Source organism: Pelodiscus sinensis, chromosome 24 (genome assembly GCF_049634645.1).
Source record: "Pelodiscus sinensis isolate JC-2024 chromosome 24, ASM4963464v1, whole genome shotgun sequence".
In the NCBI taxonomy this organism is placed as follows: Eukaryota; Metazoa; Chordata; order Testudines; family Trionychidae; genus Pelodiscus; species Pelodiscus sinensis.
In genome coordinates this window covers 15300109-15326751 of record NC_134734.1, presented here as the reverse complement: position 1 = coordinate 15326751, position 26643 = coordinate 15300109, and the positions used below count along the sequence as shown (strand labels likewise).

Here is a 26643-nt window from a genome sequence, read left to right as displayed (position 1 = left end):
TAAGGGGTTTTAAATGGCTTTATTTGCAATCTTAAAAAAAAAAAAATGCTGAGCCAAGGTCTGCCATTGGTGGGAAGTTTCTTCTAAGTCTGTCTCAGAGCAAGCAAATTAAGAAGCCGCAAAGGACAAAAGTTTGTAAACTCCATGATGCAGGGCCTTTTCTTCTGTGTTTGTAAAGATAGTGCCAGGAGGTCCTGGTCCGTGACCGCAGAGCTTAGGTGCTCCTGTAATATACCGAATAAAAATCACACTACCGCTGAGACGTCTACAATTTGCTGGCAGAAAGGGAACATGGAAGCAAAGTGCAGCAAGGTCTTTTGAGGGCTCATCTGCCAGGGGAGTTATTCTGGAAAAAGTGTGCACAGAACAATAACCAGGAATAGTTAATCTGTTTTAAAACTGCAGCCTACTTTAATGCTAATTAATGATCATGCATGGCCAGGCCCTGAGTAAGCAGGTTGTGTTGCTTACTCACTGTGATAACTAACTGGGTGCTTTATCTTGAGAGCATCCAGAGGAAGTCTCTGCTCTGATTGACAGCCCGAAGATCTCTAAGAATGAGTGATGGGCTATGTCTATTTTGCATTTTTTGTGGAAGAGAAAATGCAAATGAAGCGCTCGTCAGCATTTTTTCATGCTTCATTTGCATAATCTCTTCCGATGCTTTTTGTGCAAGAGGGTTTTGTGCAAAAACTAGCAGTGTAGACGGATCTGTTTTGCGCAAAATGGATCCGTCTACACTTCTAGTTTTTGCGCAAAACCCTCTTGCACAAAAAGCATCGGAAGAGATTACGCACATGAAGCATGAGAAAATGCTAATGAGCACTTCATTTGCATTGCCTCTTCCACAAACACTTCCCCCTAGTGTAGACATAGCCGTGGAGAAGGGGAACACTCCATTCTAGAGGAAGAAAGTCACTCCAGCTGCTACATCCCCCCAGCACCAATTCTGGGCTCCCTGCTGTCCATAAATATTGGATCCTCAATTCACTTTCACATTTCAGACCAAAATCTGGGTCTCAGATCCACAGGAGGAGGCTGATCACTGCTCCTGTGCTCTCCTGCCTCAGCAAACACTGGAAGAACAGTTTGCAGTTCCCACCCCCTATGCAGGTCAGCAAGGAGGACTTTGTCCATAACACAGACCAAACATCACTGTTTCGTGTAGCCCTCACACTGGCTGTGTCCAGACTCAGGGTTTTTTTCGAAAAAAGTAGCCTTTTTTCGAAAAATCTTCCCCTGCGTCCAGACTCAAGCCGCGTTCTTTCGAAATTAATTCGAAAGAACGCGGCTTTTCTTTCGATGGCGGTAAACCTCATTTCACGAGAAAGAACGCCATCTTTCGAAAGTTCCTCTTTCGAAAGAAGGCGTTCTTCAATGTAAATAGGGCTTCTTCAAAAGAGAGCATCCAGACTCACCGGATGCTTTCTTTCGAAAAAGCAAGCCGCTTTTTCGAAATTTCTCCGTGCAGTCTAGATGCTCTCTTTCGAAAGAGGCTCTTTCGAAAGAAGCCTGCAGTCTAGACATAGCCACTGAGGCTAGCAGCAAGTATATGGACACCAAATACATACCCAAACTGTTCCTCTGTATGAGGACACTAAAGGCTAATGCACCTGAATAATCATTGCTTAGCCAGCCCTTCACTTAACTCTCCTGTGCACCAATGAAACACGGGGGGAAGTTCTATCAAGAGAATCAAGAAGGTTCCCTCTTATTCATAGAATCATAGGACTGGAAGGGGCCTCAAGAGGTCAGTCCCCTGCTCTCATGGCAGGACCAAGCACCCTTTAGACCAGGGGTGCCCAAACTTTTTTCAAAGAGGGCCAGATTTGAAGAAGTGAACATGCGTGAGGGCTGTCCCCGCACTCTCAGCACCAGGGCGGAGGGCCCACGGGGTCGGAGGCGGGCGGAGAGCGCAGGGCACGGCGGCACGGGGACAAGGCGAACCCGCAGCCGAGCGGGGGAGCGGGGCTGCGGACGTGCCTACAGGGCAGGCTCTAGGACCACGGAGGCCATGGGCGGCGGCGGCGCGGCCGGAAGCGGTGTGCTGGGCGCGCCAGTTCAAAAGAGCACCGGGGAGCCAGGAGAGGGGGAGGCAGCGGGGGCTGTATTAAACCGGAACACGGGCCGCAATTGGCCCGCGGGCCGGACTTTGGACATGCCTGCTTTAGACCATCCCTGACAGGTGCTTGTTTAACCTGCTCTTAAAAATCTCCAATGATGGAGATTCTGTGCTTAACTACACTGACAGGAAGTTTTTCCTAATATCCAACCTAAACCTCCCTTGCTGCTATTTAAGCCCGCTGCTGCTTCTCCTATCCTCAGAGATTAAGGAGAACAATTGGTGTCTCTCCTCCCTGTAGCACCCTTTTAAGCACTTGAAAACTGTTATCATGTCCCTCCCTCCTCAGACTTCTCTTCTCCAGACTAAAACAAGCTCCACCTTTATTTTCAGTCTTCCCTCATAAGGGTTTTCTAGACCCTTAATAATTTTTCTTCCTCTCCTCTGTACTTTCTCCAATTTCTCCACATCTTTCCTGAAATGTGGCACCCAGAACCAGACAACAGTACTCCAATTAAGGCCTAATCAGCATGGATCAGAGGAATTCCTCTGCTAGCTAAGAACGCAAGCCAAGCTTGGTGGTGGTGTAAATACCAGGTGTTCATGTGTACTAGCACTTCCCACCCTCTACAGCAGAGGGGAACTGCATCTAAGCTAGTGCAATGCTAGAAGATAAATAAAATGCTAAAGCAGACAGGGCCTAGGTGGGCACAAACGTTAGTGAAATAGTGACATCCTGAGAGCAAACACTGAGCTAGTGAGAATGGAAAGGGGTGTAATCAGTTTTTTTTTTTTTTAGGGGCAAGGCTTATTCAACTCCAATGACTAATTAACAATTTGGATAAAGGACATTTCTGTTAGAGTGTCAACATCCCAGGTCTTTCAGTTAAGGTAGAAACCTCTTTTAAGACATCCAGCCAAACTTGGGTAGACTGGATTGGACGGTCTCGGTTGTTTCTAAGATTGAACCCCCCCCCCCCCCCCCCCAAAAAAAAAAAAAAACAGGCGATGCCTTCTATCCGCTCTTTTCCGCACAAACCAGGCTTGTACAGGGTTCTCCGTTCCTGACACTCGCTAAATCAAGCCTGGCTGTTTTTCTAGCAGATCTGCTCTGGGACTTATTTTGGGGCCTGTGTTATCTAGGAAGTCGGCCTAGATGTTCCCAGTGAGCCCGTCTGGCCTTTATACCCCAGACAGTAGCAGGAGAGCCCCTTCCCTTTATGCCCTTTCAAGCATCTTTGCTCCCTTGTCACAGAGTGGCTGAGATCCATCTATTTGAGGGCCAGAAAGGGCCGGTGTGCCCATCTAACGATTCCTGCCGGACCTCCTGTGTAGCACAGGCCAGCTCACGGCTTAGGTTAGCAATGCGTGTGGGCACCTCAAAACACAGACCAAAGGGAGAAATTAAGAGAGACCCACATCACAGGAAAAAAAAAAAGTCACCAAAACCTTTAGCTTTAAGAGCAAAACTGGGATCAATGAGAACACCAGTTTCCATCCCGTGGGATGCTCAGCACCGGGGATGCCTGCCCCAGGACAGCCGCAGCAAAAAACTTCCTCTAGATGCAGGGCTGGCAGTGCGCCCCAGAGCTTCTGATTTCTGCCCAGGGCAACAACAGCAGTGCACGTGATGCTGTCTGGGGGCGAATGGCGTTGATTCCAGGCAGTTCCTTTGGGACAGTTACCACAATGGTCTGAAACCGGCCGCGCAGTCCAATGTCCAAGAACAGCACGGTCTGCAGAGGGTACCATGGATGGGATCTCGTGGGGGACTTCTCCGCTGCATGCTTCCTCCGGGCCTGTGCATAGGGCGTGCGGACTCGGGCAGTGTTCGACCAGCCACACTGCCTTGCAAGTCCGGGTTCCCAACGGATGGATTCAGGTCCGCGGCTTGAGCTGCATCCCCGCTGCAAAACGACAGGGCTCAGATCTGCCCCGCAGTGGGAGTTAGACTCCGAGTTGCACCCCAACAGGGCCCGCTGAGCTGGGTCACTGATTGGCATGGACAGAAGGAGGGGCTGAGTCTCATCCCAAAGTCGGAACCAGAGTAATGTAGACACGCCCCTGGTGGCTGAGGTAGGGAAATCTCACCCAAGTCATTTCGTGACCTTCAGGCGTCTTACTCCCGTTGGATCTTTCCCACCCCTTTCCTCTCGGAAGGGGCAGGAGCGAAGGTGCGGCAGCCTGGCCTCCTGGCGCAGCAAAACTAACCTGCTGGGCCAAAGGAGAGGGAGTGGCTGCCGATCACAGCAAACTGCGTGTGGCAAAGCTGGGTGTTGTGTAATTGCATGGCAACAGCAGAGCAGGGAGGAGGGGGGTTATTCTGCAGCCCTGGGAAGTGATGGAGGCAGTCAGCAAATGAATATCATTTTTAAATCTTCCCCACCAGGCATCTGGTTGCGGCAGAGCACTGGCTCCTGCCAGCAAACCTGGGGGCAGGGCAGACGACGAGGTTGGTTTGTGGAGGGAGTGCTCAGAGGTGATCCGCTCCAGACTGTGGGCTCTGGAGCCTTTGGGAAGCAGAGCTGCGCTGGCATGGGGCTGCTTTGTCCTCGCTAGGGCACAAACCCGCCGATGTCGGCGACTCCTCCCCCGAGCCCGACGCGTCTGACAGCAATTCGGGAGAGCTCCTGGAGTCGGACAGCTGAGTACAGTTGTTGGGGGATGAAATCGCTGATAGCAGCAGCAAGGCCGGGCTTTTCCCCGGGCTCTCCAGTTTGGTGACTTTCAAGGGAGAGCGGGAGTGAGGTCTTCCCTCTCGGGGGCCTTGCGGTGCCCCTGCTGCTGCTGGCCCAGCCTCGTCTTGGCTCATCTGCACCTGCAAATCGTCCTCCATCTCTGGCTCCTGGGCACCAGCGTTCACCCAGGTCTGACCGCTGAACCGGCCGTCCTGAATGACACTCACCTGGGAGGTGCCAGTGGCTTGGTCAGCCTCCAGGGAGCTGCCTCTGTCATCAGTCACGGGTGACGCTCCCCTAGCCCTGCTGTCTGGGGCTCCTACGCAGAGCCCTCCCATCTCTCCAGGACACAGGTTGGGCGATCCTCGGCTCCCGCCTGAGCCCCCCGATAGGCAGCCCTCTCGGCTGGCGTCACTCCCCTCTCCGGTCTCAGGAGCAGCCCCCTCCTCCGTGCTGCTGCACTTATCCGGCGAATAGGCCTCCGCCTCATCCAGCCTCTTCCGCGGCCGCCCGCGCTTCCGCTTGATGGTGGCAGCCTCGCAAGGAGACTCCAGGGGGCGCTTCGCCCCTTTGGCTCTCTGTGCCTCCTGCGGGCCGTCAGCAGGCCCCTCGCTGCTCTTGGCGGGGCTGTGCCCTTTGCTGCTGCCGCCCGCCGCACTCTTGGGGTTGGCCACGGGAATTCCCAGGCCAGCCGGCATGTTGGGCAGGATCATGTTGATCACGGGCACAGCTGCTTGCTGGCTGACCAGCCCTGCTGGCCTGCCCGGCGCCAGGTTGATGGGCAGGGAAGAAGTGGCGCCCATCGGGAGTGGCAGGGCGGCCATCTTGACTGCGCCCCCAATGGGCGTGGCCGTGATCTTGGGCCCCAGGATGGGAGGAGAGGAGTGCACGGCCTGGATGCTTGGTGACATACTAGCCTGGAGGCGAGGTAGGAGGAACGGCAGGCGAGCCACCAGAGCGTTGACTTCGGGGCTGCTCACCGGCTTGGGCGTCTCGGGGGTTTTCTTCCTCTCAGCTCGGGTCGGGAGAGACTGTTTCAAGTTGTTCTCCTTTTTGTTCTGACAGGCAAAGACAGGGAGATGTTAGCAGTTTGGGAAAGGCCGCCTCCCTTTCTGCCCTTTTAAAGCAGCGATCTTTGCGCCCTTGTCTCAGGGTGGCTGAGATCCATGGATCGGAGGGCTGGCATGACCATCTAACGAATCCTGCCGGACCTCCTGCGTCGCAGCCGGCTCACCGCTTACGTTAGCAATAGGGATATTTAATATCAGTTAACTGACTAGTCGAGTAACCTCATGAATTCTTATCAGTTAATCGATTATTTTATAGTCCCGGGGGGCAGGGCTGGCAGCCAGTGTGCCAGGCGGGAGCTGATCTGTGAGGGGAGCCAATTTAAAAACCAGCTCCCTTCACGGACCAGCTGTCTGTCACCCTGTGCTGCTGCCTCTGATAAAGAGGCAGCACTGGGGGGTGGCAGCAGCCCCTGTCCAGGTGGGATCTGAGCTCCCAGACCTGGTACAAGCTGGAACTGACCAGGCTCCCTGCCCACCTGGCTCCTAATACACTTTAAATGCAGAGTCGTAGCGGGAGCAGGTCCCAGACCCGGAGCGAGCCAGGACTGAGCCAGGCTGCTGGCCAGCCTGCTAAAAAATTAACTGGCAGGCGGAAGGGGAAAAAAATGCGTGATGTCTATAGCATTAACCTATAAACTTTTGCTTATCAGATAACTGGTTAACCGACTATACTGTACATCCCTAGTTAATAATGCTTGTGGGCAGCTCAAAACACGGACCCAAGGAAGAAATTAAAGGAGACCCACACCACAGAAAAAAACACCAAAACCTTTAGCTTTAAGGGATCAGTGAGAACACCAGCTTCTACCCTGTTAGGATGCTTAGCACCTGTCAAGCCACAAGCATTCAGCCTGTCACAGGAACAGTAGCAGCAAAAAAATTCTTCTAGATGCAGTCCTACACCATACCCATCTCCAGAGCCTCAGACACATTGCTGCACCCCACTTGAGCGCAGCTCTGACGGCCCACAGCTCCATGCCCCCAGCTACTGCCACCCCCATTTTATAGGGAGAGACTGAGACACGCAGAAATGAACTGACTTGCCAACGGCATACATTCATTGGCAGAGGTGGGAAGAGAACCCATAATTCCTGGCTCTCGGCTCTCACCATTAGATCTCACTCCCTTCCCACAGCTAGGGGTAGAAACCAGGAGACCTGGCTCCCAGCCCTCCTACTCTAACCACTAGAGACCACTCTTCCTTAAACTAACACTAAGCCAAGTTCCAAGCAGGGGCTAACAATAAGAGCCCTGCAAATCCATGGATATCCACTTTATATCCGCAGGTATCTACATATCTGTGGCTCATTTTTGCAGATACAGATGCAGATACAAATTTTGTATCCCTGCAGGGCTCTACTGACAATCTCTGCCTTTCAGCTCTTTGGAGAGGGGGCACACGATGGGAAGGTTTCTCCCCAGCACCCAACACTTCTCTCACCTGAGGCTGTGTTTTTACAATGCCGTCTGTTGTTTCCGTTCCATTTTTCTTGGCAGTTTGTGGCGTTCGAGAGTCTCGCTGGATATTTTCCGAACTTTCTATAAACAAACCAACCAAAAGGGAAAAAAAAACCACATGGATTTAAACTCAGAGGGGTAGCCATGTAAAGGACTTAAACTCTTCTTAAAAGACCACTCTCTCTATAAAAATTATCTTTCCATTTAAAAAAAAAAGTCCTTTCCCTTCAATAATTAGTGCTTTGAGATGTCTATTCAAGATAGCTACACTGGTTTAATTCAGGGTCTGTCTACAGTTGAAACACAACAGCAGCTGTGCTGCAGAACAAACACTACCTATCTCCATAGCAGTGGTTCTCCCAGGGCATGTCTACACTACAAAGTTTTTCTGGAAAAACAGCCATTTTTCTGGAAAAAACTACACTCCCGTCCACACTGCAATTGCATTCTTGCAACAGAAAGTCGAAAGAATGCAGGGGTTTTTCCGACAACGGTAAACCTCTTTCTAAGAGGAAGAAGCCTTTTTCCGAAAGAGCTCTTTTGGAAAAAGGTGTGTGTGGATGGGGAAGAAGGTTCTTTTTCAAAAGAAGAGGCCTCCAGGAAAAATCACAGGTGCCTTGGTGGCCACTCTGTCCACAGCAATCAAAACTGGAATCTGAGATAGCGTCCAATGAATGCAGATGCTCTCTTTCGAAAAAGCACATCGCTTTTTCATTATGCTTTTGCTGTGTAGATGTTCTCTTTCGCAAGAAGTTTTTCTGGAAGATCTCTTCTGGAAAAGCTTCTTCCGAAAGAAGCCTGCAGTCTAGACATAGCCCCTTTGGGGTAGAAACTACCTCCCTGAGAGGTGATTGACTGAAGATTTCTCCCGCAAACCTAGGTACTTGCCTCTCTGGGCGGGGGACAAAATGACAGTGATGGGAAAGCCACCACCAGGGTACCAAGTATCAGCACTGAACTGCCCTAGTGGAGCAGCTGCCGTGTTTTCAGTGGCCTTAGGCTGGTGCAACCTCTTGCTTCAGTTTCAGAGTGGGCTTATTCTGATTCTCCTTAAGCCAGTTCTTGATGACTTGTCTCCCTGCCAACATTGCACCAGATTCACTTAAACACTTTTTTAATGGACATTTAACCACCAAGAGGCTGCATCATGTAAGCAGGTTGTGGGCCCACTTTATTCAAGATGCTGGTTTGGTGCAGGCACACCAAAACTGGAACTCCACCTCAAGGCCAGCCCTTCCCCACTCACCCAGATTCTCAGGGAGAGCGTCCATCCCAGCCCGGAGTGAGCAGGGTACACAGACTCTGCTCTATGTATATACAGCACCAAGCACAATGGGGCCCTGCTCCAGGACTTGGGCTCCTAGGAGCTAGCCTAGGTCTAAATACAAACCAGTATAAATGATAAAGAGTGACACACCAGTATTACTGCATCGATACGAGGGCTGTGTGTCGCTTCCATTGGGCTGGTACGCTTAGAGCGGTGCCGCTTTCCGTTCACCTAATCAAGACGGGCTCTGTTTACACAGAACAGCCGTGTCATTTTAGCCAATCTGGCACAGTTTGGTGTAAACTGTTTGCAGAGGCATTAATGGAGATTGGGAAATTCTCTCCCGAAGGGCCTGTCCCCCTGGGTTCTACAGTGAGGTAGGAACTGAAAGGGTTCATCTCAAGTGGTGACAGACCTCTGCTAAGATTAAAGGGAACTTTGCCTGTGATTTACCCAGGACCCAGTCCTCTGGCATAGGGCAGCTGGAGACAGGTTCAACACCCAACCCACCCCTCACCCCCCGTCACAGAATTAGCTTACCTCCCTAGGTAGGGAGAATGAATAAAGTCACAGACAGGCAGGACATGTGGCTAAATCAGGCTTTCGGGATGGAGATGAGGCAAAGGGACAGAATGGGGAAACGCGGCTGGGGGAACACCTTCCATCGGCCCCCGGCACCACAGCCCCAGAAGGAGTAGGGCCTCCAGTGGAAGGCACGGGGCTGGGGCACCCAGTCCTCAGCGGCACTCAGACTATGGCACTGCCCCCCATGGTGCTCAGAGCACAGAATCCTGAGCCTCTTTCAATAGCTGGGCCTGGGACAAGCGCATCTTTTGTCCCCGTCCCTCCCCCCACCCTTATCCGGGCTTTAAAATTGTCAACCAACAAAACCCAGGGAATGAGAGTCACTAAAAGGAAAATGCAATGAGATCATAAATTGTATCTATGGGCCGCAAATAAGTGTAGTTAAAAGCTTCCGCTTTTTAGGTGTGATATTTCACAGCAAGCTCACACGGAAGGACTGCACTGTAAATATTAGAGACAAATGTAAAGGCAGATCAACCTACATAAAAATATTTCTGGCGCCTCCCAGGGTGCAGGGCAGAAAGCAGCAGTAATGCTGCCCAAAACGCTAATAAGACCAATTACTGATTACGGTGCCAGGGTTTCAGTGCGGCATCAAAAACCAATTTGAGAAAGCTTGGCTCAATCCGAGCTCAGACGACTGTAACATACTCCACGTGGTGCCTTCATCCCACGCCACTGTGTGAACTGCAGATAGCAGGTGGGTAAAATGCCTATTACTTTGAGAATGGAGCATTTAGATGTAATCTTTTGGGCTAACGCCACTGGAAACAGAGAAGCTAGATGCACTAAGCCAATGTCTGATGAATGCTGAGAATTTAATGGCTGAGTAGGGCAAAAACTCAAAATGCCTCATGGAAAGAGGATGAAAACATCGATAAACGGTCTCAGTGTGAAGAAAGACCTAAGGGGGGAGGGGATGTTAAAAATCTATACTTTGGGAAAATACATTAAAATTGGAAAATGATACCTTCGGAGGTAGATACAGAATTGTATGATGAAAGTGAAAGAGGAAAAGGAATGTTAAAGGGATAAAATTCCGCAGGTCAGTACATCTGTGATAAGGGGGGATGGTACTGTCAAATGTATGCTAACGGCTCCAAAGAGACAGAACAGAGTGGGAACGGCATTCTGCCTTCCCGGATGTGGAATCAAGAAAGTTGTACCGCTACCAAATTTTGGGGCTGTTTCAATAGCAGTGACAATGCTGGTATTAAATTGGGTCAAAGATGTCTGGCCAGCCCCTGCTCTCTTCCTGTTTGACTCCTTATCGGAACTCCTGGGCTACGTCTACACTGGTGCGTTCTCACGCAAAAACTCTTTTGCGGAAGAGTTCTTCTGCAAAAACTCTTCCAGAAGAGAGCGTCTACACTGGCACGTGCTTTTGCGCAAGAGCATCCATGCCAGTGTAGACGCTCTCTTGCGCAAGAAAGCTCTGATGGCCATTTTAACATCGGGCTTTCTTGCGCAAGAAATTCATGTTGCCTGTCTACACTGGCCTCTTCTGGAAGAGCGCTTGCACAAAAGGGCTTCTTCCTGAGCGGGAGCGTTAGGGTTCTCGTGCAAGAAGCCCTGATTTTATACATTAGAAACATCAGTTTACTTGCGCAAGAACATGCGGCCAGTGTAGACAGGTAGCAAGTTTTTGCGCAAGAGCGGCCGCTTTTGCGTGAGATCGCGCCAGTGTAGACACAGTCCAGGTGATCAGAAACGGCTCTCCAGACAGCAGAAATGATCAATGTCACTTTAACAGGGCGGCCTCACCACCAAGAGCGCCTCCAGCTGGTCACTCAGGGAATTAGCCTTTTTGGTGCTGGAGTGCCCCCTTCTGGCTGGTGTCTCCCCCACAGTTACTCTCCACTACTCTAGACAGTGGCACTCTCCTACCTGGGTACTGCCCTACCACAGCGCCCCCACGCTCTGGAGTCCTCCCCCTCTGGGGACTCTCAATCCCCCTATGCCCACCTTACCTCAGCGACCCACTGCCAGTCATCATCTAGCCCCTGCCACGGGGCGAACTGCAGTCTGCAATGGCCGCTCCTCATTGGCAAAAGAGTGTGGACCTGCTGCTGTTGCCTATCCTGGCTACCTTCCCACAGCCCCAGTACCCTGATGCCTTGCCTGGCCTGAGCTTCCCCAGCCCTGCTCTAAATCAGGAAGCCTCTAGCTCTCCTAGCAGCTAAGTCCTGCCTACTCCCCACCCAGAGCAAAAGCGAGTCTCTCCCTTCCTCCCTCCTGGAGCCCTTATTTATACACCCCACAGCTGGGCCCTAATTGCCATCTATCTGCTGCAGCTACTTGCACCATGGCTCAGGTCCTCCGGCCCTCATCCAGGGCTGGGTTTTAACCCCTTAAAGGGCCAGTGTGGGGCAGATGCCTCATCACAGTTATGATTAACAACAGAACCGGTGCAGCTTGGGTGCAATTCCAGGGACAGCACGGAGCTCAGTGGTGGGTAATGACAGAGTGACAAAAAAAAAAAAAAAAGCCATTAAACACCAACAAGTTGATTTAGACCCCCAGGGTAAGTAAATCACAAGACAGAACAGAAGGAAGGAATACAAGGTGAAAGGCCCAGGAACAGAAGAGCGGCCGTACTGGGTCAGACCAGTGGTCCAGCTAGCCCAGTGTCTTGTGTCCCAACAGTGGCCAATGGCAGATGCTTCAGATTAGTGAAAGAAAAACTACAGCTGCTGATAAAGCAGTTCTGGGGAGAAATCAAATACAGGTTGAACCTCTCAAATCCGGGACTCTCTGATCCGGCAACATCCGTGGTCTAGCAAAGCCAGCAGTGGCTTGGCTGGAGAACTCCAGTGTCAGCAGGGCCAGGCAACATCAGGGAGCCTCTGCTCGGCCGGGGAACCCCCCACGTAAGTGGGGTCAGGTTGCCGAATAGCCCCTGGAAGCCAGGCGCCCCCAGCTAGGGCATCCCGGGAACCCCTCAGCAGCAGTGGGTCTGTGATGGCCGGGCAAGCTGGCTGGGAAACCCTGGTGGCAGTGGGGCCAGGCAATGAGGTAAGAGTGGAATGGCAGGACATATGGGCCCAGCAACGGAGGAAAGATGCTGTGAAACGTGAGCATTTTCAACTCGGGGGCACATCTACTCCCATGGGCCTGGGAGACGAGTGAAGCGGCTCCACTCAGAATTTTAGCTGACCGTTGTGGCTTAAACAGGAATATGTTCCTAACAAAGAAACAACGGCCGGTCCAGGAGAGAGCTGATCAACTTTGGGAGTGCACAGCTGAGCACCGAAAGGGGAAAAATGGAAAGCTTGGACGTATCCAGACCTGTAAGTATCCACATTTTCACTGCAACCCCCAGGAGAAGCACCAGGAAAATACAGGCCTATGGAAAGCAATGCTGCAATCCAGAAAGAACACTGGGGAGGTGAAAGACTTATCGTTTCTGCTGTCACAAGCCAGATGTGCATTGCTAAGTTCCACTGACCCAGCCACCTCACCCAGGGTGCGAAAAACCCACCCTGCTGAGTGATACGGCAGAGCGAGCCCTCTAAGGGTGTGTCTAGACTACATGCCTCCTTCGACGGAGGCATGTAGATTAGCGAGATCGGAAGAGGGAAATGAAGCCGCGATTAAAATAATCGCGGCTTCATTTAAATTTAAATGGCTGCCCCGATCTGCCGATCAGCTGTTTGTCGGCAGATCGGGGGAGTCTGGACGCGATGCCCCGACAAAGAAGCCTTTCTTCATCGACACAGGTAAACCTGGTTTCACGAGGCTTACCTGTGTCGATGAAGAAAGGCTTCTTTGTCGGGGCATCGCGTCCAGACTCCCCCGATCTGCCGACAAACAGCTGATCGGCAGATCGGGGCAGCCATTTAAATTTAAATGAAGCCGCGATTATTTTAATCGCGGCTTCATTTCCCTCTTCCGATCTGGCTAATCTACATGCCTCCGTCGAAGGAGGCATGTAGTCTAGACACACCCTAAGAAGACACCGGGTGGGGAGGGCCGTGCTCAGAGGTGGCCTGGAGCATTCTCCGTATCAAGGGCTGGACTGGCTGGCTCAGGGGCTAAGCCAGGGGAGGGCAATAATTTTTGACAGGGAGGGGGCACGCCGAGATTTTGGTAAGTGATTAAGGGCTGCACTTTTCAATGGAGGGAGTGCAGGGTCTGGGAGCAGAGAGGAACTCTGGGTAGGAGACTAGGGTGCAGGAGAGGATGGGGGGCTGAGACGAAGTTTGGATGAAGGAGGGGGTGGTGATCTGGAGCAGAGGCTTGGGATGCAGAGTCCGAGAGGGGGTGTGGGTGAAGGAGAGGATTCTGGCCAGGGGGAGGGTGTAGGAGAGGGTGCAGGGTCTAAGAGGGAATTGTGACCTGTGGAAAAGGGGGTGCAGAGGATTTGGATGATGACCTGGGGCCCCAGAGGCAGGTTCATGCCGGGAAGCTCTTAGCTAGGTGGCTCCCAGCAACAGCCCTACAGGACCCAGAGGCAGGCTCCTTGCCTGATGCAGTCCCAGGCTGCTAATGGAGCAGAGAGCCACAGGAAGAAGCCAGCCAACTGGGGGGGAGGAGGGAGGGGCAGGGTTAGGAGACTTCACAAACTGCCCCGACCTCTCAGCGAAATCTCTCAGCTCCTATTGGTGTGCTGGCTGTATCTTGCCCGCCCCTGGTCTAAGCTATCACTGCCATATATATGAAGTCAGGAAAGAACTTCCCCCAGGTCAGAATAGCCGGTCACTTGCGGAGATCAGCTGGGTTTCTTGCACTTAATTCTCTGCCACTGCAGAGGTGTTTGGCATTGGAGCACCAGGGTCTCTCCCATTCTCTGCTGTGGTGCACAACAGCCGAGGCTCCCGCAAGCTGGGATACTTTGGTCTTAGTCTGGTTGCTTTTGGGGTGTAGATGGTCCAGCTGGATGATGTCTGTGTCTAAGAGGCCTGTGCGCAGGGGTGGGAGTCGGTTGGGGGGCTGGGGTGGAAGCAAGTTCTCGAGCTTCTTTGTGAACTTGATCCAAGGAGAGTTACTCAGACCGGGAGTTTTGATTCAAATACCGGGGGATAGAAGAAGGGGAAACAAAGGAGCAGCTAGCCTGAAGCCAGCCCAGGTAGGCAGGTCCTGAACCCTGCAACAAGCATTCCACTGACAGATCCCAATCCTCTGCTGAGCCCCAACACACGCGCAGGAGTGGATCCAGCTGGGGGAATCCCTCTTCTGAGCTCTAGACCCACCTGAGACCACCATGGCCATGACCAGGTCAGCACGGGCAGAGCGCGAGCTGATGATGTGCTGCTGGATGAGGAACTGAGCCACCTCCACGATGTTGTTGAAGGAGCGCTTGAGGATCTTCTCCGCCCAGTGGCAAGTCAGAGCGCAGGCCGCGTCCACCAGCTCTTCATGGTACGACTGCACCAGGTCTGTCAGCTCCGACTGCACCGAGGAGAGGAGGGAGAGTCAGCGAGTGGCAAGAGGCCTTGTAGCGGTTCTACTCCCCTCACTGGGCACAGTCACTGGGTGCCCAAAATTCCTGGGGTGCTCCTAATGTACCCCCCGTGCTCAGTCATCAGGCACCTGAAATTCCTGGGGTGCTCCCCATGTACACCTACTGCTACCGCCTGAATTCACAGGGGGCCACATTGAAGAAAGCTCACACAAATGGGTCATGGTCTACAGCAACATCCCAGAGCGGGGGTGAAGAACCGACTTTCCCAGCAACAGGTGCACTGGCATTTCCAAAAAGACAAAAACTAACCATAAAGAATCGAACAAAACGACTCTTTATAATGATTTAAAAAAAAAAAAAAAAAACCACCCTTGAGATGACAACATTTCGAAACAAAGCACCGAAAGGTCAAATGTTTGTAACTTTTTCTTAATCCTTTTTTAAAAAGTTTTCCCTCCCCAGTTGTAACCATTCGTCTGAACTGAGATGGTTTGGTGTTGCCAAATCTGCCTTTTTTTTTTTTTTTTTTTAAACAAAAAGCTTGTTTTCGGTGAAGAGTTTCACCCAGGTTTATGTTAGGGATGCTAAATTTGGATTAATCAGCTAAGTGAATAGTTGATGCAATTTGCATCGACTATTCGATTAGTCGATAAGGGCGCCTCCGCCTTTGAAGTGTAGCAATAGCCCCAGCGCTGTTGCTACACTTCAAAGGCAAAAGAGCTGCAGGAAGCACGGGGCCAGCTCAATCAGTCCCCCACTGGCCCCATGCTCCCTGCGGCATTTCAAAGCGGCAGCGTCGCATGGAGCCCGGAGTCAGTGGGCGAGTCCCCATCTGACCCCAGGCTCCACCTGGTGCTGCTGCTTTGAAACGCTGCGTGCAGCCCGGGGCCAGCTAGGGACTCCTCAGCTGGCCCTGGGCTGCAAACAGTGTTTCAAAGTGGCAGCGCCGCCTGGGGTTTGGCCCCGGGCTCCACGTGGCGCTGCCACTTTGAAGCACCCCATCCTTTCCCCACCCTGCCTCTTTCTGATAGAGGCAGCAAGAGGGGGAAAGCGACTAGTCAACTGATGTGCTGACTATCCGATAAGCATTTGCTTAGTCGGTTACATCCGTAGTCTATGTACAAACCCCTCAACATCCCTGCCAGCCGTAGAGAGGGAAAGGGGACAGTTACCGCAAGAGTCCCAGTGCCCTCCCCATGACTCTTCTATGGCCAATGGGACTGAGCTAGGACCTTCCCCTGGTCTGACAGCAGAAATAGACTCATCACTAGATCTAAAAGTCACAGCAGGAGTCTTAGGTAGCTAGAGCTGGGGAGCAGGGATCTATTGAGACACCTCCTAACCATGGAGAGCTTTAGAGCCACGGAGCACCTAGATAACCTAATTATCACCTGTAATACCATAAACTCACAAACATCCCACTCTCCCTACCTTTAATATCATCAATTCACAGACACTTACCTTCCTTCCTCCCCCCCCCCCCCCGCATCCCCCTTCTGTTCTGCAATGTGATTTGTCCTTCTCATATTTGTTCATTTTTTTAATTGTATCCTTTGGTATATATGGTTGTGACTACTTTCTTCCACTATTTGATCTGAGGAAGTGGGTCTGGCCCACGAAAGCTCATCATCTAATAAACCATCTTGTTAGTCTTTAAAGTGCTACATTGTCCTGCATTTTACTGAAGCTCAGGCAGCCTTCCCACAAGGAGGCAGTGCTTTTGGAGAACTTACCGTCTCGGTAACTTTGAGGTCCAGGGTGGGCAGGGGAGGCATGCTGACCACCGTCTTCCTCCTGATCCCGCTGTAGCAATATGTTTGGCAAGGTTAAGGGATTTTAGTGAGCCATGGGAAGGAACGAAATAAAGCTGCAAACATGAGATGCGAAAGCTTGAAAGGACGCTGTTTATCTCCTTCATACAGACTCCCGCCACTGCCAGTTAAAGACCTAGGAATCACAATTCCGCTTGCTGTTCACTGCCGATCAGTTTGTGCTTCACTGCGCTCTGGGCTAATTCTGTCCACCTCTCCATTGCCATGAGAGAGTGCCGATCTGTTCTGGGTACACCAGAGCTGGAAGAGGAAAATAAACTTGCCTGCTTTTTCTGACTCCCAATCTCAACTTTGACAGAGACAGTCCCTGAACTTCACTACAGGTTGAACTTCTCTAGTTCAGCTCCTTTGGGACCTGACCGTTGCCAAAACAGAGAATTTGCTGGATCATGGGAGGTCAATATTGTCTAGCAGCATTACCCACACTTCCATGACTTACTGGGCTCTTAGAAGACAGTTAGGGGTAAATTAGAGCTTAATAACAGCACAGAACACGAAGAGCCATGACTGGTGGCTGTAAACAAACTTTATGTGACTGTAGGAAACCTAGTCACGCAACAAGTGAACTAGGCAAAGTAAATCATGCCGGACCACAGCTGTTGCTGCACCAGAGTGCCGGATGAGAGAGGGTCAACCTGTAGTTGAATAAGCTGAAATGAAGGGAATATTCTCTCAGGACTTGCAAAAGAGGCTGGGTTTGCAGGTCAACAAATCACACCGGAAATGAGGCATAACTGTTTAACAGTGAGAGTAATTAGCCATGGAATTAATTTATCAAGGTCTGGATGGACTCTGGATGGGAATTTTCAATCTGAGATTGGATTTTCTTGTAAAAAAAATCAGCACTTGTTCAAACAGGAATTGTTTGGGGAGGCTCCAGGGTCTGTGTTGTACACAAAGTCAGACTGGATGATCACAACACTACTTTCTGGGTTTAAAATCAAGGGTTTAAAGATAAGCCATTTCCTTTTGTCACCGCTTTTATTAGAGGAACTCAAAGTGTGCTCCAGACTTAATGGGACTGCCAATAATTGTGGGTCAGATACCTCAAAAATCAGAAGAGTTTTAAAAATAATAAACTTAGGTTCTTTTCTATTTGCATTCTGCTTTTTGAACCTTTAGGGTTTGCATTTACAAGCTTTCCTGTGCGACCACAAGAGCTATGAAACTCGGGGTTGGGGCCAATGACTCCACTAATTCTTCCATGTGTGAAATAAATGTTGTGTGCACCAGGGAAAGTGTGTATGTGCACCACCAACAAAACACATGCTGCTGGCTGTGGGCGCTCTGCTCATCAGCTGGGCAGCAACTGAATCTCTCCTGGGTGGCCATCCAAGCGTTCAACTTACAAGGATCTATGGTGGGGGCCGTCACACAAAAACCTGATTTCTCAAGGAATCATACGATTCTAAGAGTTGTGGCTTTAAGGAATGTGCCAAATACCATGAGGGTTGGCAACACTGTTTTTGCTACAGGATCCCGAAGCACTTACATGCTTTGTTCATAAGAGCAGGGTAGAGAACTCAGAAGTCCTCACATGCAGCCTCTTGTCTCACTCACTACATCCCACTCCCTCCCAGAGTTAGCAATAGAAATTAGGAGTCCTGATTCTTAGCCTGCTCTAACCACTAGACCCCCATTCCCGTGAGAGATGGGAATAGAATCCAGGAGCCCTGCTCCCAGTTCCCTGCTCCAACCACTCAATTCCTCTGTGGCACAGCAAAATGTAATGACTAATCAATTCAAAACAAATCATTTCTATTCATTCTTCTCTTTAAACCTTACAAAAAGCCAACCCTTTCCGCACACAACTAAGTGGCCATCATCCCTTTGTTGGACTAAGAGTCTGGGTTGTAGGCAGTGGCTATTTTGCATATAAGGATATTTTGATTGTCCTCGTCCTCCCAGTCTTCTGGCTTTGATGTTTGGGAAGATCTCCCGGATGATCTTTCCAAAGTTAGCTGCACTCAGAGGGCGGCAACAGAGGTTTTCACAGTATCGCCTGGCAGGTGAGACAGAATGAGGGGTCAGAGGGTTACATCCTAAAGCCAAAGTCCAGCACTTTATACAATTGTCTTTGCATGGTGTTAAATTGCTCCATTAATTTTTTCCATTTCCATGTGGATGACCGCTAGTAGGCACAGTGTACTACTGAACACTGGGGCTGTGTCTAGACTGGCCAGTTTTTCCGGAAAATCAGCCACTTTACTGGAAAAACTTGCCAGCCGTCTACACTGGCTGCTTGAATTTCCGCAAAAGCACTGACAATCTCATGTAAGATTGTCAGTGTTCTTGCGGAAATACTATGCTGCTCCCATTCGGGCAAAAGTCCTTTTGCGCAAAAGGGCCAGTGTAGACAGCCCAGATTTGTTTTCCGCAAAAAAGCCCCGATCGCGAAAATGGCTATCGGGGCTTTTTTATGGAAAAGCGCGTCTAGATTGGCACCGATGCTTTTCCGCAAAAAGTGCTTTTGCGGAAAAGCGTCCATGCCAATCTAGACGCTCTGTTCCGAAAATGCTTTTAACGGAAAACTTTTCCGTTAAAAGCATTTCCGGAAAATCATGCCAGTCTAGACGCAGCCTGGGAATTCTTCTAGTTAAGTCATATTCCACTTAGCACAGAGGATCTTTGAAAACTCAGCCTCTGCAGACTCAATCTGATCAGAGAGAAATCATTCCCTAGCACTGAAATGCTGACACCTCTGGCTGAAACAGCATTTTAACTAGGGATGTTAGAGTTAAATCGATTAACTGTTTAACTGATGAGCTGATGCTATACTCAGCCGGCTCCTGGGGAGGCAACTTTGCTGTGGCAGGGCTGCAAAACCTTCTCCTTTGGAGCCGAGCCAGCAGGGGCTGGGGGCCCCACTGCTGGGGGCCCCACTGCTAGGGGAGTCTTTGCTGCAAGCTCTGCAGTATAAAGCTACGATCATATGCTAAAATTATCACAGTCTAAAACTAAGCTTTATACTGCAGAGCCCACAGCATGTGTAACCGCTAAGATTTTTCACAAATTACCGCCCAGTGCTACAATTCTGATTCAGGCAATGGATTTTTGCCCAAGTAAGAACAGCAGCTTGTGGTCCTATAATGACATGATCATATCTGTGTGTGTATCAGAAACACCATGGGGAACTTAGTAACACTGAGCATCGCTAGCAGAGTTGGAACTTGATCGCGATTATTTATTAGGTATATTACGGTACCACCACATGGAGCCAGAAGGACCCCACTGCACCAGGCACTATACTGTATTCATTAGGTATATTATGGTAGCACTTAGGTGCCCCAGTCACAGACCTGTGCTAGACACTGTATTTCTGCAGGAGAGCCTGCTCCTGCCCCAAGGAGCTGGCAATCCAGGACATTATGGGTGCAGATAGACTGACCATGAATGAACTGAAGCTGGACATCAAAGGCCCTCCTTAGAGGCCTCCCAGCCAGGCATGGATACAGCCTGCTTAGCCTGCAAGATCCAGGGCACCAACAACACAAAACAGCTGGCTGCACCACTGTATGCCGGGCCCTGTATGCATGCTCACTTGTATGTATCGTAGACATCCTGCTTGGGCAGGCAGGTGTCCGTGTGTTCCTCCAGGTGATCCCGGATCCAGGTGCATGCGTGCATGTGCTCGGCGCTGCTCAGGGAGCTCAGGTCCAGGCTGCTGCTCCCCAGGAGGCAGGTCACAGCAAGGAGATGGGATCAAATCAGAGACAACATTAATTAGCACAAGGACAGCATCCGCTGGGGTGCAAGGGTGTGGATGACAGAGGTATCAGCTTGCCAGGCCTGGCTTATATTACTCACTGTAGCAACTTTCAGAGGACCACAGGCATTATTTAGACACCCTTTCCCTTTCCCACCCATGAGCAGTGTTGCCTTTAATTTTTTCCATCCATAGACGGAATAAATTTTATTATGTGCACTGAGGTATGGTCAGATGTGCACCACCAATAGAAACACACATGCTGGCTGTGGGAGCTCGGCCAATCAGCTGGGCAGCACCTGAATCTCTCCTGGGTGACCATCCAAGCGCTTAGCATACAGGGAACACTGCCCATGAGACTGGGAAGTAATGTAAAGTGAGAGAGAGAGAGAGAGAGAGAGAGAGAGAGTGTGTGTGTGTGTGTGTGTGTGTGCGTGCGCGCATGCATGTGTGTGTCGGGGGTAAGTCTATGGGAAATTGAGATACAATGCATCAGTGGCACCGGCTTGAATATCCAAATGCCCAGAACCCCGGCATTTCCTTCCCAGAACCAGCAACAAACCCCAGGAATCGTGACCCCCTTCCCCCCCCTCCCACTTTCCTCCGATGTAGTGAAAGACAAGGCACAACAGGATCCCAGGTGATTACCTTTTTTCCCCAGAACTGGGACCAGACGGCAACTGTAGGTACAGGTAGAGTTTATCGTTGTCTGAAAATTTCTGCACATCTTGCTGTTGTTGGCAAGGGCCCGGGATGGAAGGGACAAAAAGGTTAGCGAATCAACGGAGGCAGTGAAGCAGCTAGATGTTGCAATAATTTGCTAATTGCAACGATTAAAAAAGACTTCCTTTGGAGATACAATTTTATGGCCAACAGTTATGTTTGGTGCTGTGCAAGGCAAGGGAAAGAGACTCTTATGCACCAGGGTATGACTTGACCAATAAAGGGGTCAGGAAGGAAACATGCCTTCTTCCAGCCCTCCATTTCAGAGGTTTTCAAATTATGGGTCACGACCCAGTACTGGGTTGCGGAATATCGGGCACTGGTAGGGTTGCCAGATGGTTTGAACAAAAATACCAGACACACTTGACATGACAACACAATCTACATTACATCTTATTTAGAAAATATCGGACATTTCTATTTTCTCAATGTGTTTCCCAAACAGAAAGCTCAAATACTGGACTGTCCGGTTTTGAACCAGACACCTGGCAACCCTAGGCACTGGGTCTCATTGCTGCAGGAGTGTCGGGGGGGGGGGGTGCTACAGCAGCTCCCTGCCTGTCCTGACACTGCAGACTCTGCTGTGCCCCTAGATGCAGCCAGCAGCAGGCCCGGCTTCTAGCCGTAGGGGGAGCGCACAGGTCTCCATGCACTGCCCCTGCCCTGACTAGCTCTGCACTCCCATTGGCTGCGAACCTGCTTCTGGCCTGCGGTGCCAGGAAGCTGCCTTAGCCCCCCTGCTGCAAGGCTGACCGGGAGCTGTTCAAGGTAAGCCCCTCCTGCCCCAGCCAGAGCCCCCTCCTACACCCCAATGCTCTCATCCTCAGACCCACCCTCTAGTCAAATGTTGTTGGGGGGCAGGAATAAACCATTTTCTTCAACTGGGTCATGAGAAAACACGTTTGCAAACCGCTGCTCTATTTGGCAATACGCCATTGGTCACGGGCCGCCTGGGGGAAGGTGGCCTGACTAGCTCTGAAGGAACACGCCTTGCTCGCTGCTCCTCCTAGGGACAGGATCCTGGATTGCCTGACCCTTTGAGCTGCTCCCCTCTGGCAGAACAGCTGGGATGTTGCCAATGAGAACAGATCCAGAGCTGGCACTCACTGGTGCTGGTCTCTCCCCTATGGGGCTTTCTAAGCAATGTAAGAGCTGTCCAAGACACTCACCAGGATGCTGTCCACTTTGTTCTGCACGGATTTGCTGTTTAAAATGGGAGCAAACACAAAGCATCAGTCACCGTTGTTCCGAAGGCGCAGAGCGCAGCGTGTACAGGACTCTCTGTGCTAAGCAGAACCACAGGGCTGGAAAAGCCCTCTTGGTGCCAGCCAAACCCTCCGCTGCCTCCAGTAAGTAGGAGTCAAAGTACAGCTTCTATGTGTAACAGAGAACGCTTTCATGCGCAGCAGCTGCTGCAACACAACCTCTTCTCAGTCAGCAGCTGCTTGTACATCCAACCCACAGAACCATTTCCCTGACATAGATGCATCCGCTTAAGGATTAAAAAAAACAAAAAAAAACACACACACACACCATACTAGGAAATTAACAGGCAAAAAACTTTGTTGTGAAACTTTTTGGCTTGCTGCAGATACACAACCAATTCACAGGAGCAACGAAGTGAAAATTGGGAACACCCTTTATTCCTCCACCCACCGGCCTACTCCTTGGCATTGCCACAAGTAGCATCTACCATAACCCACACCCCTTAACTCTGCCCTCCGTGAGCCAGCAGGGACAGCTGAAGGCATGGGCAAACTAGGCATGTGGCCAAGGCCCTCAATGGAAAGGGAGCCCCAGCAGGATGTGTAACAAAACATTATTAATTGAGTCGACCTCTCAGTAGCAATTCAAGTATCACCCAGCTGCCCACAGCTGGCAGCCTGTGTTTCCACTGGTGGTGCACATCTGCACATGCCTCAGTGCACATAACAAAATGTATTCTGCACATGGTTGGAAAAATTCAGAGGCAACATTGGTAGCAACCCTGACTGATTCACAGCAAAACACTTTGCCTGGTCATATCATTTTCCTGCCTCTGCAGGTGCCACACATTTGTATTTCTCAGTCCCGCTTCTCCTCTGCCTGCAGCCCTCGACACAATCTAGTCTCCTGTGGGCTGGGACAGTTTGGCCTCATTTCGGTGGATGGGTTTAGCATGCAAGTGCTGGAGTTGACCTGCTCTCATCAATCACATACAGCTCCAGCACTGCTGCAACTGAAAGAGATAGTACCACCCAAGATGACATAGCGTCTCCAGAGCTGGGCAGCCGGCATCTTTCACTAACATGAAGAAAAAAACTGAGGAACCGGGCTTAGGAAAGCGAGAGGGAGAGGCTGCCCTTACGAGATGGTGCTCTTCAGCTTCTGTAGCAAGGTGCTGGGCTCTGAAGCGTCTCCTCTGGAGTTCCCAGACTGTGAGCTTCCCTTTTTAGAGACTTTGGGACCGGCTTCGTCGTCAGCCATGACATTCGGCGACTGCCTAGAAGAGAAGAGCCGTGAGAAAGCAGCTCAGGACAGACTGCCCCCAGGCAAACATCCACCCGACCCGGTGCAGAAGTGCCATTTCTTATTACAACCGAGAGCTCCGATCCGCTCCCTGCAACGTGGGGAGAAACCTTACAGCTGAGGGTACGTCAGGCGTCACCGGGGAGGCAGAGGTCCAAAGCCTGAGCAGGACTGGCCTGTGTTTGTGCAGCGCCTTATCTGCAACTGGGGTGTCTTGATGGTGTCACAAACAGGTTATCATTTTGCCAGCAAATAAATATGTGAAAATACAAGTCACGCTTGTACGGCTGGCTAGGAGAACTGGGAGCAAAGGCTGACGAGGCCTACCTTTAGGACTGCCATATCAGCATTTTGGGCACCCAAATAAGCCAGCTTTTTTCATGAGTATTGAGCGCCCTCAATTTCCATCTACTCCAATAGAGCTGTTAGACCAGGGGTGGCCAATAACATGGCGATGGTTCACCAGGGTTACTCCTTGGCGGGCCGCTGCTCTCTACTTACTACAAAGGCCACAGGTATCCATGATCACGGCTCCCACTGACCACAGATCGCTGTTCCCAGCCAATGGAAGCAGTGGGATGTAGCATAGACTAGGACAAGGCTTCCCGCAGCTCCCATTGGCCAGGAATGGTGAGCCACTACAATCACCCAGACCTGTGGCCGTGCAGGTAAATAGCTCCTGGCGGGCCCCCACCACTGTAACCCTGAAGGGCTGGTATTTTGCCCACTCTTGAGTTAGAGGGTTGCATTGTGGGCTCAGGAGAGGAAGCACAAGGAAAGGAAGGGACAGCGAATCCCATTAAGAGCATGAAAGGGAATTTCAGCTCCTAATTCTGAAAGGAGAGTAGCCCAGAGAAGACATGAAAGGCAGAGGGGCTCCGCATGGAGACAGAACTTTGCCTGGAAAGAGTTCACTAGACTTCATTATGTAGAATGCAACATCCCCCACCGGAATTTGACGCTCCAGCCCAGATTTTTGCAAAAAGTGTCATTAAAGACCCCACCCAGTCAGAATCTCACAAACACCCCCACATTTTCCCTGGTAGGGCCCCGACCTGCCGTGGGAGTCTTGTGGGTTTAGAGTGCATTGCAGGACCAGGGCCTAGGATCGTAAACGGTTCCTATGAGTTTGTACAGCCCCTTGCACCCATGCAGACGGAGGCCACAGGACACTATTACACGATTAAAATCATCAGCATGAAAAAGGACGGTAAGGAATCCTGCTACCGAACTCAAGCTGAGTGCACGAAAGAAAAAACTCCCATTGAAGGGTTCTCCCCCAAGGTCGCCCTTACATTGGGGTCAGAACTGGAAACAGAATCCAGGGGTCCCAATGTCGAATGCCTTTGTTCCGACCACTAGAGCACACTCCTTTTGAGAGCCAGGAGTGCTGACGCTCAGAGTCCCCGTCCCCCCCCAGATAGCAGTTGTCTTCTTTCCCTTCCCTCCCCAAAAACCCCAAATTACATCAGCAAGAGGACAGGCTTTTTGCTGAGCTTTTCCCTGTCTAACTGTGAAAGTGAGGCTTCAGCCCTCATCGCCCTGCAATCAACAGACGACTGGACCTAATTTAATTATTAGTTAAATACTATGCATTTGTCCAATGCCACCGTTCTACAAAGCTCAGCTCCAGAACACCCTGTTTAGCTGTAGGGCCCTGTATGTGTGTATATTTCCTTCTTCAGGGAGCGCTGCTACCACTGAGAGGAAATCAATTAATGGCTGGAATGCCCTGGGGGGAGTGGGGAAAAATCATCCAGAAAGAGGGAGATTTAAATATCTGCAGTTGAAGTAGGAGTCAGCAGCTTCCATGCACTCAGACCTGCCAATTCGCAGACTGCCCAGGCTGGGAGATTTTCCTCCTCCCGGCTTTCAAAGCATCTCAATTTTTGTAACTTGTATTTCCCTAAGATCTCGTCGATTATTTTCAGGGGGGCGGCTTTGAAACTTCCCCCATCCACCCTTGTCCCAAAGCCTGACAGTCGCGTCCATGGTGCAGACAGCAATACCCGGGCACAACTGAGCCAAACTAAGACCATGCTTTTCAGCCTGGAAAAGCAGATTCTTCTCTGTTCCTTTATTATTATTTGGCCAGATCGGTTTCCTCTCTTTGGAAGTGACCAGCGCTTTGCAACCTTTCCCCCCCACCCCCTCCCCCACAGCCTTGGCTAGGTTGCAAAGCAAGAAAGAGATTGGGAACAAAACAAAGGAAACTCACCTACTCTCAGATCTCAGGGTCAAAACAACCCCCCTCTAGAGGGAGTCAAATTGCCAAAGATGCGATTGCAGGAATGGAGAAGTAGGAACACACCCAGGCCGCTTAATCCACTGCAAACCTTTCCTTTTTAGTCCCAGATTTGTAGCCCAGTTTAGCAAGAGTTCCCCTACAACATGCTTTAATCTCTGGCGTCTTTCCTTTTATTGCCAAGCTCTCTGGGTTGCTTGTTTTCCCCCTTGCACACACACAAAACATGCATGTGCCACCCCAATTGCAAAACAGAAAAAGAAAGTACCTAGGCACCAACTAGTCTTGCAAGGAGGAAAAAAAAAAACCCACCCCAAAATCCCCTGATGGCTGCTTTCTTTTTCTGATTGGCTCCCACACCTTTGATCTGCCCGGATACTTTGGCTTGTCATTAATGTGATTGGCTGCAGTTGGCTTTTCTACCCGGATACAAGCCAGATTGGTCTGTGGATTGGACAGCTGCAGTTCAAGTCTGCCTAGTAACAAGCTGCGGATTGGTGAAGGGAGGAGCTGCAGGAGGAGGAGGTTGGGAGGTGAAAGTTGCAAGGCCTTGCTCACAGGGCTACTGCGGGAGGGGGGAAGACAGCAGCAGCAGCAGCAAAGTCTGTGCTCTGAGGCTGAGCTGGGTTGCAAAGCAATGCACCCACACCACCCCCCATCCCTCATTGTAAAGGGGGACAGTCTCGGAGCCTGCCAGCAACACCTGACCCTCCATGCCTGGCCATGGGCAGCACCAAGCATCCAACACTGGTGTTATGTGGAAATGTTTTTAAAGCCCCAGCTCCTGGAGGCACGTGATTAGCTCAGCTTTCCTTCCCTCTCTAGCTCTCCTGGCCCTGGTCTACACTTGGATTATTATTTCAAAATAATCCCCCCATCCACACATGGTTGAATTTATAAGCAGAGCATCCACACCGCAGAATTCGAAATCTGCTTTTCGTCAGGAGTAACTCTAGCTCTGAAATAGTTGTGTGACCCCTCCTGGTGGCTAGCCCCGTGTGAGGTTATTCAGCATAGGCGAAGCCTTCTGACTTCTTATGCCACTGTGGGAGGCTAGGCCTGAGGCTGCTTGGTGTGCTCTGCGTTGTGTATTGTGTATGTGTGA

General features: G+C 50.8%; 1 protein-coding gene across 3 annotated transcripts; it reads right to left on the bottom strand.

Annotated features, from left to right (window-relative positions):
* RFX5 (regulatory factor X5) lies at positions 1–25843 on the bottom strand. Of its 3 annotated transcripts, none has more exons than XM_006113938.4 (10): positions 25512–25843; positions 23133–23263; positions 21955–21988; positions 20711–20793; positions 19898–20020; positions 18242–18358; positions 16258–16339; positions 14313–14511; positions 7252–7349; positions 1–5798 (listed from the first exon to the last, which is right to left on the bottom strand). In XM_006113938.4, exons 2-10 carry the CDS (start codon positions 23249–23251, stop codon positions 4536–4538), a joined length of 2118 nt encoding a protein of 705 aa, XP_006114000.2. In that variant the 5' UTR covers positions 23252–23263; positions 25512–25843; the 3' UTR covers positions 1–4535. The 3 variants fall into 3 exon arrangements, with proteins under 3 accessions (XP_006114000.2, XP_006114001.2, XP_006113999.2); XM_006113939.4 differs by having other exon boundaries at positions 23133–23267; positions 25516–25843; XM_006113937.4 differs by having other exon boundaries at positions 23133–23267; positions 25512–25842.
* Positions 25844–26643: the final 800 nt, after the last annotated feature.